Source organism: Odocoileus virginianus, chromosome 11 (assembly GCF_023699985.2).
Source record: "Odocoileus virginianus isolate 20LAN1187 ecotype Illinois chromosome 11, Ovbor_1.2, whole genome shotgun sequence".
Lineage (NCBI taxonomy): Eukaryota > Metazoa > Chordata > Mammalia > Artiodactyla > Cervidae > Odocoileus > Odocoileus virginianus.
This window is the reverse complement of record NC_069684.1, coordinates 824,107-840,583: the sequence shown is the minus strand read 5'-3', so window position 1 is coordinate 840,583 and position 16,477 is coordinate 824,107. Positions and strand designations below refer to the sequence as shown.

General features: G+C 49.8%; 1 protein-coding gene and 1 long non-coding RNA gene across 2 annotated transcripts in view; one reads left to right on the top strand and one right to left on the bottom strand.

Moving 5' to 3' along the window:
- The window catches only part of SYT2 (synaptotagmin 2), a 42,009-nt gene that overhangs the window by 21,959 nt on the left and 3,573 nt on the right, over positions 1-16,477 (top strand). The window contains exons 2-8 of the mRNA XM_020882023.2: positions 12,496-12,684; positions 13,588-13,754; positions 14,259-14,378; positions 14,511-14,678; positions 14,833-15,000; positions 15,687-15,804; positions 16,159-16,292. Coding sequence (XP_020737682.2) covers positions 12,496-12,684; positions 13,588-13,754; positions 14,259-14,378; positions 14,511-14,678; positions 14,833-15,000; positions 15,687-15,804; positions 16,159-16,292 — 1,064 coding nt within the window. The remainder of the gene's footprint in view (positions 1-12,495; positions 12,685-13,587; positions 13,755-14,258; positions 14,379-14,510; positions 14,679-14,832; positions 15,001-15,686; positions 15,805-16,158; positions 16,293-16,477) is intronic.
- LOC139037399 (uncharacterized) lies at positions 10,244-15,696 on the bottom strand. Its single transcript, XR_011490172.1, has 2 exons — positions 15,096-15,696; positions 10,244-14,976 (listed from the first exon to the last, which is right to left on the bottom strand). It is a non-coding gene; the product is annotated as an uncharacterized lncRNA (long non-coding RNA).

Genomic DNA, 16,477 nt, shown 5'->3' with positions numbered 1-16,477 from the left:
GGTTCAGCCCACACACTTCGCCCGTCTCTGGCTGCCCCCTCGCAGGGACGTTGGGTGTCTCTTGGCCTTGGCAGGTGGGTATAAACCCCCGACAAGGCTCCGCTTTTCGGGGCTGCCTTCCACCATTACGAGGCACCACGAGACCGCAGGGCAGGGCTCATCACTTGCTTCGTGCAGCGCGTGCCGTCTGTTCACAGAAGCACCCGGAAGAGCCAGTGAAGCAGGGCGCGTGCACTGAGGACGCCGAGAGGCGGGGGCTCTGAGTGTTCTCTCCTCGCCCTGAAGACCCCGGACCAGCCCCCAAGGTGATAGCTTGCAGCGAACAGTGTTGGGTTCGTGATCTCCAAAGAAGAGTTAGCTTCGGGACCAGGGACCAGGCTTGATCACTCACGAGCTCCTGTGAAGCAGAGTTTTGTTAAAGTGAAAAAGGGACAGAGGAAGCTTCTGGCACAGATTCAGAAGGGGGCCGGAGAGTGCGCCCTCATTTGTTTTTATTTCCATTATTTTGGGAGACAGGTTTAAAAAGCTATTTGTTGTTCAGTCGTGTCTGACTCTGCGGACCCCTACGCTGCCGCACGCCAGGCTCCACTGTCCTGTATCTCCCTGAGTCTGCTGAAACTCATGCCCATCGAGTCAGTGATGCCATCCAACCATCTCACGCTCTGTCGTCCCCTTCTCCTCCTGCCTTCAGTCTATCCCAGCATCAGGGTCTCTTCCAGTGAGTCAGCTCTTTACATCAGGTGGCCAAAGTATTGGAACTTCAGCATGAGCATCAGTCCTTCCAGTGAATATTCAGGGTTGATTTCCTTTAGGATGGACTGGTTGGATCTCCTTGCACTCCAAGGGACTCTCAAGAGTCTTCTCCACCACCACAGATCAAAAGCATCAATTCTTTGGCACTCTGCCTTCTTTAAGGTCCAACTCTCACCTTCCATACGTGACTACTGGAAAAACCATAGCTTTGACTAAACAGACCTTTGTCAATAAAGTAATGTCTCTGCTTTTTAATATGCTGTCTAGGTTGGTCATATCTTTTCTTCCAAGGAGCAAGTGTCTTTAAATTTCATGGCTGCAGTCATCATCTGCAGTGATTTTGAAGCCCAAGAAAATAAAGTCTGTCACTGTATCCATTTTTCCCCTCATCTATTTGCCGTGAAGTGTTGGGTCTGGATGCCATAATCTTAGTTTTCTGAATGTTGAGTTTTAAGCCAGCTTTTCACTCTCTTCTTTCACCTTCACCAAGAGGCTCTTTAGCTCCTCTTGGCTTTCTGCCATTAGGGTGGTGTCATCTGCATATCTGAGGTTGTTAATATTTCTGCTGGCAGTCTTGGTTCCAGTTTGTGATTCATCCAGCCTGGCATTTTGCATGATGTATTCTGCATATAAGTTAAATAAGCAGGGTGACAATATACAGCCTTGATGTACTCCTTTCCTGGTTTAGAACCAGTCTGTTGTTCCATGTCCAGTTCTAACTGTTGCTTCTTGACCTGCATACAGGTTTCTCAGGAAGCAGGTAAGGTGGTCTGGTATTCCCATCTCTTGAAGAATTTTCCACAATTTGTTGTGATTCATACAGTTGAAGGTTTACGTGTAGTCAATGAAGCAGAGGTAGATGTTTTTCTGGAATTCCGTTGCTTGTCCATGACCCAAGGGATGTTAGCAATTTGATCTCTGGTACTCTGCCTGTTCTAAGTCCAGCTTGAACATCTGGAAGTTCTCAGTTCACATACTATTGAACCCTAACTTGGAGAATTTTGAGCATTACTTTACTAGCATGTGAAATGAGTGCAATTATATAGTAGTTTGAACATTCTTTGGCACTGCCTTTCTTTGGGATTGGAATAAAAACTGATCTTTTCTAGTTCTGTGGCCACTGCTGAGATTTCCAAATTTGCCAGCATATTGAGTGCAGCACTTTAACAACATCATCATTTAGGATTTGAAAATAGATCAGCTGGAATTCTATCACCTCTACTAGCTTTGTTTGTAGTGATGCTTCCTAAGGCCCACTTGACTTCACACTCCAGGATGTCTGGCTTCTTGGTGAGTGATCACAGCATCATGGTTATATGGGTCATTAAGCTCTTTTTTGTACAGTTCTTCTGTGTATTCTTGCCACTTCTTTTTAATATCTTCTGCTTCTGTTAGGTCCATACTGTTTCTGTTTATTGTGCCATCTTTGCATGAAATGTTCCCTTGGTATCTCTAATTTTCTTGAAGAAATGTCTAGTCTTTCCCACTCTATTGTTTTCCTCTATTTCTTTGCATTGATCACTGAGGAAAGCTTTATCTCTCCTTGCTATTCCTTGGAAGTCTGTATTCAAATGGGTATATCTTTCCTTTTCTCCTTTGCTTTTTGCTTCTCTTCTTTTCTCAGCTATTTGTAAGGTCTCCTCAGACAACCATTTTGCCTTTTTGTAGTTCTTCTTCTTGGGGATGGTTTTGATCACCACCTCCTGTACAATGTCATGAACCTCTCTCCATGGTTCTTCAGGCACTCTGTCTATCAGATCTAATCCCTTGAATCTATTTGTCACTTCCACTGTATAATTGTAAGAGATTTGATTTAAGTCATACCTGAATGGCCTAGTAGTTTTCCCCACTTTCTTCAGTTTAAGTCTGAATTTTGTGATGAGGGGTTCATGATCTGAGCCACAGTCAGCTCCCAGTCTTGTTTTTGCTGACTGTGGGGTAGACTTGCCTCTTGTGTTGTTGGGGAGGGTGTGGCTGTGCCCAGGGCGTTCTCTTGGCAAGTCTTTGTTAGCCTCTGCCCTGCTTCATTCTGTACTCCAAAGCCAAACTTGCCTGTTACTCCAGCTATCTCTTGACTTCCTCCTTTTGCATTCCAGGCCCCTATGATGAAAAGGACATCTTTTTTTTTTTTTGGTGTTAGTTCTTGAAGGTCTTGTAGGTCTTCATAGAACTGATCCACTTAAGGTTCTTTGGCATTAGTGGTTAGGGAGGGCATAGACTTGGATACTGTGATATTGAATGGTTTGCCTTGGAAATGAATAGAGATCATTCTGTCATTTTTGAGATTGCATCCAAGTGCTGCATTTCAGACTCTTTTGTTGACTGTGATTGGCTACTCCATTTCTTCTAAGGGATTCCTGCCCACAGTAGTAGATATAATGGTCATCTGAGTTAAATCCACCCATTCCAGTCCATTTTAGTTCACTGATTCCTGAAATGTCGACATTCACTCTTGCCATCTCCTGTTTGACCACTTCCAATTTGCCTTGATTCATGGACCTAACATTCCAGGTTCCTAGGCAGCACCATTTTTTATAGCATCGGACTTTACTTCCATCACCAGTCACACCCACAACTGGGTGTTGGTTTTGCTTTGGCTCCATCCCTTCATTCTTTCTGGAGTTATTTCTCCACTGATCTCCAGTAGTATATTGGGCACCTAGCGACCTGGGGAGTTCCTCTTTCAGTGTCCTATCTTTTTGCCCTTTCATCTGCTCATGGGGTTCTCAAGGCAAGAACACTGAAGTGCTTTGCCATTCCCTTCTCCAGTGGACCACGTTTTGTCAGACCACTTTTTTGTCAGAAAAAGATATTGCTGTGATTTATGTCAAAGAGTGTTCTACCTGTGTTTTCCCCAGGAGTTTTATAGTGTCTGGTCTCACGTTTTTGTCTTTAATCCATGTTGACCTTATTTTTGTGTATGCTATTGAAGAATGATCTAACTTCATTTTTTTACATGCAGCTGTCCAAGTTTCCCAGCACCATTTATTGAAGAGACTCTTTCCAACATTGTGTAGACTGGCCTCCTTTGTTGATTAATTGTCCATAGGTGAGTGGGTTTATCTCTGAGAGGCTTTCAATCCTGTCCTGTTGATCTGTATTTCTCTTTTGTGCCAGTACCATACTGTTTGATGACTGCAGCTTTGTAGTATAGTCTGAAGTCAGGGAGCCTGATTCTATTTTGTTCTTTCTCAAGATTGCTTCAGCTGTTCAGAGGTCTTTTATATTTCCATACAAATTTTAAGATTTTTTTGTTCTAGTTCTGTGAAAAATGCCATTGGTAATTTGATAGAGATTGCACGGAATCTATAGATATCCTTGGGTAATGGTCTTTTTGACAATATTGATTGTACCAGTCCACAAATATGGTATGTCTGTCTATCTCTTTTTGTCTTCTTCACCTTCTTTCATCGGCATCTTACAGTTTTCAGAGTACAGTCTGAAAGATTGTACCTAGTCTCCTTAGGTAAGTTTATTCATAGGTATTTTGTTCTTTTGGATGTGATGGTAAATGGAATTGTTTCCTTCTGTTTCTGATCTTTCATTGTTAGTGTATAAAAATAAAATATATTGCTGTGTATTAGTTTTGTAACCAGCAACTTTACCAAATTCACTGATGAGCCGTAGTAGTTTTCTGGTAGAGTTTTTAGGATTTTCTACGTATAGTATCATGTCATCTGCAAACGGTGACAGTATAACTTTTTTTCCAGTTTGGATTCCTTTTATTTCTTTTTCTTTTTCTGATTGCCTTAGCTAGGACTTCCCAAACTGTGTTGAATGAAAGTGGTGAGAGTAGTCATCCTTGTCATGTTCCTGATCTTGGAGGAAATGCTTTTAGCTTTTTACTTTTGAGTATAATGTCAGCTGTGGGTCTGTCACATATGGCCTTGATTATGTTGAGCTGGGTTTCCTCTCCAACTTTTCGGAGAGTATTTATCATAAATGGGTGCTGAATTTTGCCTAAAGCTTTTTTTGCATCTATTGAGGTGATCACCTGGTTTTTATTCTCAAATTTGTTAATGTGTGGTATCACACAGATTGGTTTGCAGACACTGAAGAATCCTTGCATCCCCAGGATAAATTCCACTTGATCGTGGTGTGTGGTCCTTTTAATGTGTTGTTGGACTCCGCTTGGTAGTATTTTGTTAAGGATTTTTCTTCTGTAGTCATCAGTGATACTGGCCTGTAATTTTCTTTCTTGTGATATCTTTGGTTTTGGCATCAGGGTGATTGTGGCCTCATAGAATAAGTCTGGGAGTTCTCTTTCTTCTGCAGTGTTTTGGGACAGTTCCAGACGGGTGTTAGTCCTTCTCTAAATGTTTGATAGAATTCGCCTGTGGTGCCATCACACCCTGGACTTTTGTTTCTTGGAAGTTTTTTAAATCACAGTTACAATTTCAGTGCTTGTGATTGGTCTGTTCATATTTTCTTTTTCTTCCTGACTCAGTCTTGGGAGGCAGTACCTTTGTAAGAACTTGTCCATTTCCTCCAGGTTGGCACACAGTTGCTTGTAGTAGTCTCTTATGATCCTTTATGGTTGTGTGGTATAGGTTGTAACTTCTCCTTTTTCATTTATAATTCTATTGATTGGAGTCCTCTTCCTTTTTTTGATGAATCTAGCTAAAAGTTTATCAGTTTTGTTTATCTTTTCAAAGAATGAGCTTTTAGTTTCATTGATCTTTGCCCTTGTTTTGTCTCTGTTGCATTTATTTCTGCTTTTATCTTTATGATTTATTTCCTTCTACTAACTTTTGGTTTTTTTATTTCTTTGGTTGTTTCAGGTGTAAAGTTACGTTGTTCATTTGAAAGTTTTCTTGTTTCCTGAGGTAATGTTGTATTGTTGTAAACTTCACTCTCAGAACTGCTTTTGCTGCATCCCATAGCATTTGGATCATTGTTTTCATTTTGTCTGTAGGTATTTTTTTAATTGCCTCTTTAATTTCTTCAGTGATCCATTGGTTGTTGAGTAGCACATTGTTTAGCTTCCACTTGTTTGGTTTAGTATTTTTTCTTGTGGTTTATTTCTAATCTCATAATGTCATGATCGGAAAAAATGCTTCCTATGATTTCAATTTTCTTAAATTTACCAAGGCTCACCTTTTGGCTCAGCGTGTGGTCAGTCCTGGAGAACGTTCCATGTGCACTTGAGAAGAATGCGTATCTCTGCTTTTGGATGGAATGCTCTGTTATTGTTCAGTCGCTCAGTCATGTCTGACGCTTTGTGACCCTGTAACTGCAGCACGCCAGGCCTCCCTGTCCATCACCAACTCCTGGAGCTTGCTTAAACTCATGTCTATCAGGTTGGTGATGCTATCAAACTATCTTATCCTCTGTTGTCCCCTTTTCCTCCTGCCTTCAATCTTTCCCCAGCATCAGGGTCTTTTTCCAATGAGTCAGTTCTTCACATCAGGTGGCCAATGTATTAGAGCTTCAGCATCAGTCCTTCTAATGAATATTCAGGGTTGACTTCTTTTAGAATTGACTAGTTTGATCTCCTTGCAGTCCAAGGAACTCTCAAGAGTCTTCTCCAACACCACACTTCAAAAGCATCAATTCTTCGGCGCTCAGCTTTCTTTATAGTCCAACTCTCACATCCATACTCATCTCATTTCCATGACTATTGGAAAAACCATAGCTTTTAATATACAGACTTTTGTTGGCAAAGTGGAGTCTCTGCTTTTTAATATGCTGTCTAGGTTGGTCATAGCTTTTCTTCCAGGGAGCAAGCGTCTTCTAATTTCATGGCTGCAGTCACCATCTATAATGATTTTGGAGCCCAAGAAAAGAAAGTCTGTCACTGTTTCCATTGTTTCCCCATCTGTTTGCCATGAAGTGATGGGACCAGATGCCATGAACTTAGTTTTCTAAATGTTGAGTTTTAAGCCAACTTTTTCACTCTCCTCTCACTTTCATCAAGAGGCTGTTTATTTCCTCTTCATTTTCTGCCATAAAAGTGGTGTCATCTGCATATCTGAAGTTATTGATATTTCTCCCAGCAATCTTGATTCCAGCTTGGCATTTTCTAGCTTCATCCAGCCTGGCATTTTGCATGATGTACTCTGCATAAAAGTTAAATAAGCAGGGTGACAATATACAGCCTTGACGTGCTCCTTTTCCTATTTGGAACCAGTCTGTTGTTCCATGTCCAGTTCTAACTGTTGCTTTCTGATGTACATATAGGTTTCTCAAGAGGCAGGTCAGGTGGTCTGGTATTCCCATCTCTTTCAGAATTTTCCACAGTTTATTGTGATCCACACAGTCAGTCTTTGACGTAGTCAATAAAGCAGAAATAGATGTTTTTCTGGAATTCTGTTGCTTTTTTGATGATCCAGCGGATGTTGGCAATTTGATCTCTGGTTCCTCTGCCTTTTCTAAAACCAGCTTGAACATCTGGAAGTTCACGGTTCACATATTGATGAAGCCTGGCTTGGAGAATTTTGAGCATTACTTAACTAGCGAGTGAGATGAGTGCAATTGTATGGTAGTTTGAGCATTCTTTGGCATTGCCTTTCTTTGGGATTGGAATGAAAATGGACCTTTTCCAGTCCTGTGGCTGAATTTTCCAAATTTGCTGGCATATTGCATGCAACACTTTCACAGCATCATCTTTTAGGATTTGAAATAGCTCAACTGGAATTCCATCACCTCCACTAGCTTTGTTCGTAGTGATGCTTTCTAAGGCCCACTTGACTTCACATTCCAGGATGTCTGGCTCTAGATGAGTGATCACACCATTGTGATTATCTGGGTTGTGAAGATCTTTTTTGTACAGTTCTTCTGTGTATTCTTGCCACCTCTTCTTTATATCTTCTGCTTCTTTTAGGTCCTTACCATTTCTGTCCTTTATTGTGCCCATCTTTGCACGAAATATTCCCTTGGTGTCTCTAATACCACACACACCACACCACAAATCACAGCACACCCACACTGTCTCACACACATATACATCATACACACACATCACAGACACACACACACACACATCACACATATAGACCACACGCACATCACAGACACACACACATCACACACACACACACATCACATCACAGACACACACACACACACCACACACACATCACACACACACCACATATAGACCTCCCCCCCCCACCACACACGCATATACTCTTTTGTAAAGCATCTTTTTCCGTTATTATTCGTCCCAGCATGCTGAGTGTGGTTCCCGCTCCGTGCGGGGGCCTGGTCTGCCCGCTGTGTACAGAACGGTCGGCACCTGCTACCCCAGCGTCCCGTCCTGCCCTCCTCTCCTCCCACAGCCGCAAGTCTGTTCTGTGTGCTGTGAGTCTGTTTCCGTTTTGTAAATCGGTTCGCTTGCGTCACACTTCAGATTTCACGAGTGATATGTGATATCACATTGGCGATGGCTGTCTTCCTGCCTCACCCACTGTGATGATCTCTAGGGCCACCCACACGGCTGCAAGTGGCGTCAGTTCCTTCTTCGCTGTGGCCGAGTACCACCCCCCTGTGGGTGTGCACCGCGTCTTCCGCCCCCATTCCTCCGTCAGGGGCGTTTAGGTGGCCTCCATGTCTTGGCTGTCGTGCATAGCATTGCTGTGGACACAGACGTGCACGCATCTTCTTTGAATTAAGGTTTTGTCTGAATATATCCCCAGGAGTGGGACTGCGGGGCCATGTGTTGACTCGGTTTTTAGTTTGCTAGGGAACTTCTATGCTGATCCCTCAGTGGCTCGGGGAAGTTTGGTAGTTCTTTAAAATGTCAAATGTAGTCACCGTATGACCCAGCAGCTCCACTCACAGGCATTTATCCCAGAGAGGTGCAAGCACAGAGATGGTCACTGCAGCATCCTCCAGGAAACCAGAGTGGAAGTGACTGATGTCCACAGATGGATAAGTGTGTGAGCAGTGTGGAGGAATATTCCTCGGCCACAGAGAGGCATGAGGTGCTAGAGGTGCTGGCGGCGGCTCCAGGCGGCGCCCTTGCGGACACTGTGCTTGGGGGGAGCAGGATGCCAGGCCCCCTATGGTGTGACTTCGTCTGTGCGAGACGTGTGAACAGGGGAGTCTGCACACAGGCCACGGTGCCCGTGCTGGGAGGAGGAGGGAGTGGGGAGCGGCCGGGAGGAGGTGGGGCTCCGTTTTGGTGGAAACGTTCTAACTGGGTCGTGGTGATGGCCGCACGACCCTCTGAATATACTAAACCACCAGATGGAAGCGTTGAGTGAGTGGATCGCGTGCGTATGAACCGCCTTCAGCCAAGCCTCTAAAGTCAGGGTGGCGGTGAGGGGCCAGGGCAGGGGCTGCTGCGGCCGCGGGGGAGGGCTGGGGGGCTCCACCTGCTCTTCAGGGCGCGTTTCCGGGTCAGTCGGGGCTGTCGGACCAGCATGGGAAGGAGCTGGGGAGTGGGCGGGGTGCGGCCCTGCCGAAGGGTGGCCGCGCTGCCTCTGCCGAGGACACGGGCTCTTAAACCCTCAGCAGAACCCTGGGTGCTGGGGGAATTGTAAAGTTCCTCTGCCGTTCGTCTGATGGCCTGGATCCCCAGGGGTGCGCCCCTGGGTGCCTGCTGTGGCCGGGCAGGGGGCTGTCATGTCCGCCCCACCTGACCTCAGGGGGGCAGAAACAGCTCGGTGGGGAGGGGAGGGGAGCAGAGTTGAAAAACTCCTAAGAACATTACCTTGAATGAAGACCACCACAAGACCACTTTAGCAGCAAGAACTTGAAAACCACCCAAGCTCAAACAGGGGATGACTACACAGATGGGGTACGCGTTACCATGGAGCTGTGTAAGGAAGAAAAGGAAAAAGGTCATGATGAACAAAAATACTTGGGACAAAATTTTACGTGAAAAATGCAGAATACCACACTCCCAGGTGGTGCTCCTGGTAAAGAAGCTGCCTGCCAAGGCAGAAGAGACACAAGTTTGACCCCTGGGTCGGGAAGACCCCCGGAGGCGGGCGTGGCAGCCCAGTCCAGGACTCCTGCCTGGAGAACCCCATGGACAGAGGAGCCTGGTGGGCTGCAGTCCACGGGGTCATGAAGAGCCACACAAAACTGAGTGACTCATTGGAACAGGAAGTTAACGTGCTGTTTTGGGGAGGGGGCAGGGTTGGTGAGACCCCGACGCAGCCCAGGGAGGGGGCGGCTCCGGGGATGGACGTGGGTGCCGCCTTCCTGGACCAGAGGCTGAAACCCACCCTGGGTGGGTGTGGACGGGGGCCTGTGGCATGGAGCCAAGGGCGGTCTGGAGGGCGGGGTGCCGGGCGCCTCGGTTCTCACTGTGAGCTGGCTCCTCGCCTGGGCAGTGTGCTCGGGTGGAATGAGATTCAGGAAAGCCGCGTGGCCTGTGTGCTCTGGGCAAGGGAGGGGGTGCGCAGGCTGCTTCTGCCTCTGTGAAATGGGGGTGTGACTGCGGGGGTTCTGCACAGCCCTGGGGGCGCATGCCAGTCGAGGGTGCTGCCGCCCCAGTGGTGCCACTGCTGGAGGAAGCCTTGAACTTAGAGGGATTAAGTAAAGAAAAGCTTAAAAATTTTTTTTTATTGTAGTTGATTTACAGTATCATGTTTCAGGTGTATCACATCTATTATAATACACAGAGAGCCACGCTTTTTTAGATTCATTCCCAGATAAGCCCCTACACAGTGCCGAGTAGGTCTGTGTGCCACACAGTAGGTCCTTAGACGCCCATTTTACACACGGCAGAGTGTATCTGCCAGTCCCAATCTCCCAGTTTATCCCTCCCATCCCTTCCCCCCTTGTTAACCATGTTTATTTTCTACATCTGTAACTACATTTGTAAGTAAGTTCATTTGTCCCATTTCTTTTACATTCCACACGAGTGATATATTCGTCTTTGTCTGACTTACTTCACTCAGTATGATCCTCTCCGGGTCCACTGACTTCACTGCAGGGTCATCAGTTTGTCCTTTTCAGGGCTGAGTAATACTCCACCGTGTGCACGCACCATGTCCTCTTTATCCACTGCAGTTGATGGACATTTACGTTGCTTCCACATCTTGGCCGTTGTGAACAGTGCTGCAGTGAACGCTGGGGCGCATGTGTCTTTCCAAATTATGGCTTTCTCCAGGAATATGCCCAGGAGTGGGGTTTCAGGGTCATATGGTAGTTCTGTTTTTAATATTTTAAGGAACCTCCATACTGTTCTCCATAGTGGATGTAACAGTTTGCATTCCCACCAACAGTGTAGGAGGGTTCCCTTCTTTCCAGGATTCAGTTTGTAGACCTTTTGATGCTGGCCATTCTGACTGGTGTGAGGTGATACCCCACTGGAGTTTAGATTTGTATTTCTCTAACAATTATTGATGGTGAACATTTTTTCATGTGCTTTTCAGCCATCTGTATGTCTTCTTTGAAGAAATGTCTGTTTAGGTCTTCTGCCCCCTTTTAAATTTATTTATGGTGAGTTACATGAGCCATTTGTATATTTTGGAGATTAATCCTTTGTCAGTCTTTGCAAATATTTTCTTCCATTTTGTGGGTTGTCTTTTTGCTTATGGTTTCCTTTGCTGTGCAAAAGTTTTAATTAGGTCTCATTTATTTTTATTCTTACTACTCTAGAAAATGGGTCAAAAAAGATCTTGCTGCAATTTATGTCAAACTTATGTGTATGTTTTCCTTGAAGAGCTTTACAGCTGTCTGGTCTTACATTTAGGTCTTTAATCCATCTTGAGTTGACTTTGTGTTATGGTGTTAGGAAGTGTTCTAGTTTCATTCTTATACATGTAGGTGTCCCGTTTTCCTAGCACCACTTATTGAAGAGGCTGTCTTTGCACCATTGTATATTCTGGCTGGCCTCCTTTGTCAAAGATAAGGTGCCCATAGGTGAGTGGGTTCATCTCTGGAGTTTCTGCCCTGTTCCACTGATCTAGATTTCTGTTTTTCGTGCCAGTACCATACTGTTTTGATGACTGTAGCTTTGTAGTTTAGTCTGAATTCAAGGAGCCCGATTCCTCCAGCTACATTCTTCTTTCTCAAGATTGCTTTGGCAGTTTGGGGTCTTTTGTGTTTCCGTAAGTTCCAAAATTATAAATTTTTTTGTTCTAATTCTGTGAAAAGTGCTATTGGTAATTTGATAGGGATTGCACTGAACTTAGTCTGTAGATTACTTTGGGCAGTAGAGTCATCTTGACGATATTGATTCTTCTGAGAGCACGACGTGTCTCTCCGTCCATCTGTCTGTCGTTTCTTTCATCAGTGTTTTATAGTTTTCTGAGTGCAGGTCTTTTGCCCCCTTAGGTAGGTTTACTCTTAGGTATTTTATTCTTTTTGATGCGATGGTAAATGGAATTTTCCCCTTCACTTGTCTTTCTGTTCTTTTGTTGTTAATGTATAGGAACCAAGGGATTTCTGTATATTAATTTTGTGCAACGTTAGCTTTAGTGGTTTTCTGGTAGCACTGTTAGGATTTTCTATGTATAGTATCATGTCATCTGTGAACAGTGACAGTTTTACTTCTTCCTTTCCAATTTGGATTCCTTTTATTTCTTGTTCTTCTCTAACTGCCGTAGCTAGGACTTCCAATACTATGTTGAATAACAGTGGCGAGAGTGGACACCATTGTCTTGGTCCTGATCTTAGAGGTGAGGCTGCGGTTCTTCACCATCAGAAGGATGTTTGCTGTGGGTCTGTCACATGCGGCCTTTGTCCGCAGTCTCAGCTTCTGGAAGAGCCTTCCGCAGCCTGTGGGCAGAGCCATCTGCGCTCGGGCCTCTGGGATGCTCACCCTGCCTCCTTCACCCGCAGCTGTTCCTTCTGCCACCATGAGGAACATCTTCAAGAGGAACCAGGAGCCCATGGTGGCTCCCGCCACCACCGCCATGCCCACCGGCCCGGTGGACAACTCCACAGAGAGCGGGGGTGTGGGCGAGGGCAAGGAAGACGTGTTTGCCATGCTCAAGGAGAGGTTCTTCAACGAGATCGTCAAGCTCCCTCGTGAGTGTCCCTGTGCTGGGCGGGCCATGGGGGTGAGATGGCTGTGGGCTCTCCTAACATTTGGGCTCTAGGCTGGATCATTTGGCGATCGCCTTCAGGACTGGGGGTGGTGGGGGCGGCAGAGTGGTCTGTCACTAATGAAGGGAGCAAGGGAGTTTATCAGCCCTCACCTCCCTGGGCAGAATGTTCTTAACAACGTAGAAGAAGAAGTGAAACCTAAAGATGAAGTCTTCCAGCTACACTTTGAAATGGTTCTGTTATAAAATAACCCCTCCCCACTAAGGCTTCCCTGATAGCTCAGTAGGTCAAGAATCCGCCTGCGATGCAGGAGACCCTGGTTCAGTTCCTGGGTGGGGGAGACCCCCTGGAGAAGGGAAAGGCGACCACTCCAGTATTCTTGGGCTTTCCTGGTGGCTCAGCTGGCAAAGAATCTGCCCCAGTGAGGGAGACCTGGCTTCGATCCCTGGGTTGGGAAAATACCCTGGAGAAGGGAGTGGCTACCCACTCCAGTAGTTTGGCCTGGAGAATTCCATGGACTGTATAGTCCACGGGGTCACAAAGATTTGGACACAACTGGCTGACTTACACTAACTGCTTCATGGATTCCTGGTGAAGATGGTGAGGACACCTAAGGTCCAGATTTGGGGGGAGCGGCCGAGGGCCAGCCCCACGCCCCCCGAGGTCACCAAGGAGCTCGGCCCTCTCAGCACTGCCCCACCCCCATCAGGTCTGACAAGGGCCGTCCCATCCTGCGTGTGAGCCAGTCACGTCTCAGCAGAGCCCGGCTGGGTGCCCGTGAGGGGGGTGACGGGGCCGGGGGGAGATGGGCAGAGCCTGTCTGGGCTTTGACTGTGGGGTGCGGGCTGCCCGGCGGGCACCGCTGAGCCCACCTCCCCATGGCAGTGCCCCCCTGGGCGCTGATCGCCATCGCCGTGGTCACGGGCCTCCTGCTGCTCACCTGCTGCTTCTGCATCTGCAAGAAGTGCTGCTGCAAGAAGAAGAAGAACAAGAAGGAGAAGGGCAAGGGTGCCAAGAACGCCATGAACATGAAGGACATGCGGGGCGGCCAGGTAGGGGGCCAGGCTGCGCTGCCGGCAGGGCTGGTCCAGGCCGAGCCCACAGGGGGACGGGGACCTGGCGTTCCCGCCTGCAGGGCCAGTGGGCCGGCCGGGGCCCGGAGAACTGGGCTCCTCTGCCCGTCTCCCGGGGGGCCCAGCCCAGAAAGAGCTCGGAGGTGTCCCCGTGTCTCCTCTTGGGCACCTCACCTTGCTGAAGGAGTCAGCGTGGAGGATGGCAGGAGGGCTGAGCCCGGAGGCCTCAGGGTGTGTGTGGGGGGGACCCGGGAGGCCTCAGCGTGTGTGTGGGGGCCCATGTACAGGGCAGCCCCCGGCTCCACGTGGGCTGGTCTGTGCTGCGGAGTTTCTCACCACCTTCTCTCTTCTCCCTGTGGACGCGCCCGGCCTGGACGCCCGGCCCGCATGCCTGGTACGTGTTTCCCAGGGTGGCGTCCTGCCCAGGGAGGACTGGGGCCCCCGCATCTGTCCCTGATGCCCCCTGCTCTCTCAGCCCCCCAGGATGATGATGATGCGGAGACAGGCCTGACGGAGGGCGAGGGCGAGGGCGAGGAGGAGAAGGAGCCTGAGCACCTGGGCAAGCTGCAGTTCTCCCTGGACTACGACTTCCAGGCCAACCAGGTGGGGGCGGGGGCACGGGCCCAGCTCCAGGGAAGGCCCGGGCGCGGTGCCGGCCTCAGGCAGCTCACTGCCTCCCAGTGTGCATGGCTCCCTGGGGCCTGGGGGGCTGACGGGCACCCACTGTCTTCACAGCTCACCGTGGGTGTCCTGCAAGCCGCGGAACTGCCCGCCCTGGACATGGGCGGCACCTCAGACCCTTATGTCAAGGTCTTCCTCCTTCCAGACAAGAAGAAGAAATATGAGACCAAAGTCCATCGGAAGACGCTGAACCCCGCCTTCAATGAGACCTTCACCTTCAAGGTGACAGGCAGGGAGGCGTGGCGGACCGTGTCCAGGGCCATGACCCAGGCCCAGAACAGCTTGGCGGGGACCAGAGCCCCAGTCTCTGCCGTGTCCACAGCCTCCGGACGCCCCGGAGCTGCCCTGACACCTTCATCCCAACTGTGCCTTGCAGGTGCCATACCAGGAGCTGGGTGGCAAGACCCTGGTGATGGCCATCTACGACTTTGACCGCTTCTCCAAGCACGACATCATCGGTGAGGTGAAGGTGCCCATGAACACAGTGGACCTGGGGCAGCCCATCGAGGAGTGGCGGGACCTGCAGGGCGGGGAGAAGGAGGAGGTGAGGCGGGCGTGGGGGAGGCAGGGCAGGGCCCCGCAGGTCAGCCGCCCGGCAGGACCACAGGTGCTCCTGTTTCCCCCAGGCTCTGTGCCCACCTGGGGCCTCGTGTGCCCGCAGGGAAGGCCCGCGCTGTCTGAGCGGGCTCTCAGCAGGGGCTTGTCTTCCTGGGAGTGGCTGCAGCACACTTGCTCACACACTCACTGAGATGAGCGCCCACTGTGCACAAAGCCTCCGTTTAGACACTGCCCTCTGAGCACCAGCTGACTGTCACCCAGCCCCTGGGTGCGGGGGAGGTGGCCGGCCTTGGCCCCCGAGGCCTCCTCTGAGACGCTTCGGCTTCGCGCCGTGGCAGTGGTGGAGACAACCGTCCTCTCTGGTCACGAGGCCCCTGCCCTGTGGCACTAACACCAGATGAGAGGTACCAGGGGCTCTGAAAACCACCGCGCACACTGCAGGCAGGACGGCTGTGATCAGAACAGGGGAGGGCCCACACTCCCTCCGCTCAGCCCCGGGAGGACCCCACAGACCCCACGTCCATTCAGAGCCTCCGGGGCCCCACCGGCATGGTGCCCACAGCTCCAGGGTCCGCCCGCTGCAGGCAGGACTGGGGTGCCCCTGGCCGAGGCCCCAAGGGGTCAGCCGTGCTGGCGGCTGCTGAGATGACCCGGACCCCGCTCTCCTGGCAGCCGGAGAAGCTGGGCGACATTTGCACCTCATTGCGCTACGTGCCCACGGCCGGGAAGCTCACCGTCTGCATCCTGGAGGCAAAGAACCTGAAGAAGATGGACGTGGGTGGCCTTTCAGGTGCGTGCAGGGCTGCTGGCCGCCACCGGCGGCACCCGAGGTCCACCCGCGGCCCCAGCCCTCAGGCTCCCCCAGGCCGGAGGGCTGACTGCCTGCCCTGGATTCCGCTAGTGCTCGGGGTCTGAATCACCTTGGGCAGCCTGGTCCCTAGCATGCATGTCTGACTGCCCAGATCGGAGGACGGGTGGGGTGGGTCCCAGGTGTGTCCCCGGCCCAGGACAGACGTCACCAGGAGCCCCTCGCCCCTCACCGAGCCCCAGGCTGCGGTGGGTCGTGCAGGCAACGCCTGTGACCACCCTGGCCCTGGGCTGGCGGTCCGGGGTGGGCTCAGGGCCTGCCTGCTGCGCCCCACAGACCCCTATGTGAAGATCCACCTGATGCAGAATGGTAAGAGGCTCAAGAAGAAGAAGACGACGGTGAAGAAGAAGACCCTGAACCCTTACTTCAACGAGTCCTTCAGCTTCGAGATCCCCTTTGAGCAGATCCAGGTGCAGGGCTGGTGGGGCTGGACACGGGGCCGGGGCTCACCGCTGACCCCCGCGGGCGGGTGAACAGATGGCCGCCACCCCGGGGCCTGGATCTGGGCGCTTCCCGAGCTGCCCCTTGTGTGGGCGGCGGGCCTCTCGAGCGTGGGCTCTGTCGCTCTGCAAGGGTGGGTCTGCCCCTCGGGCTC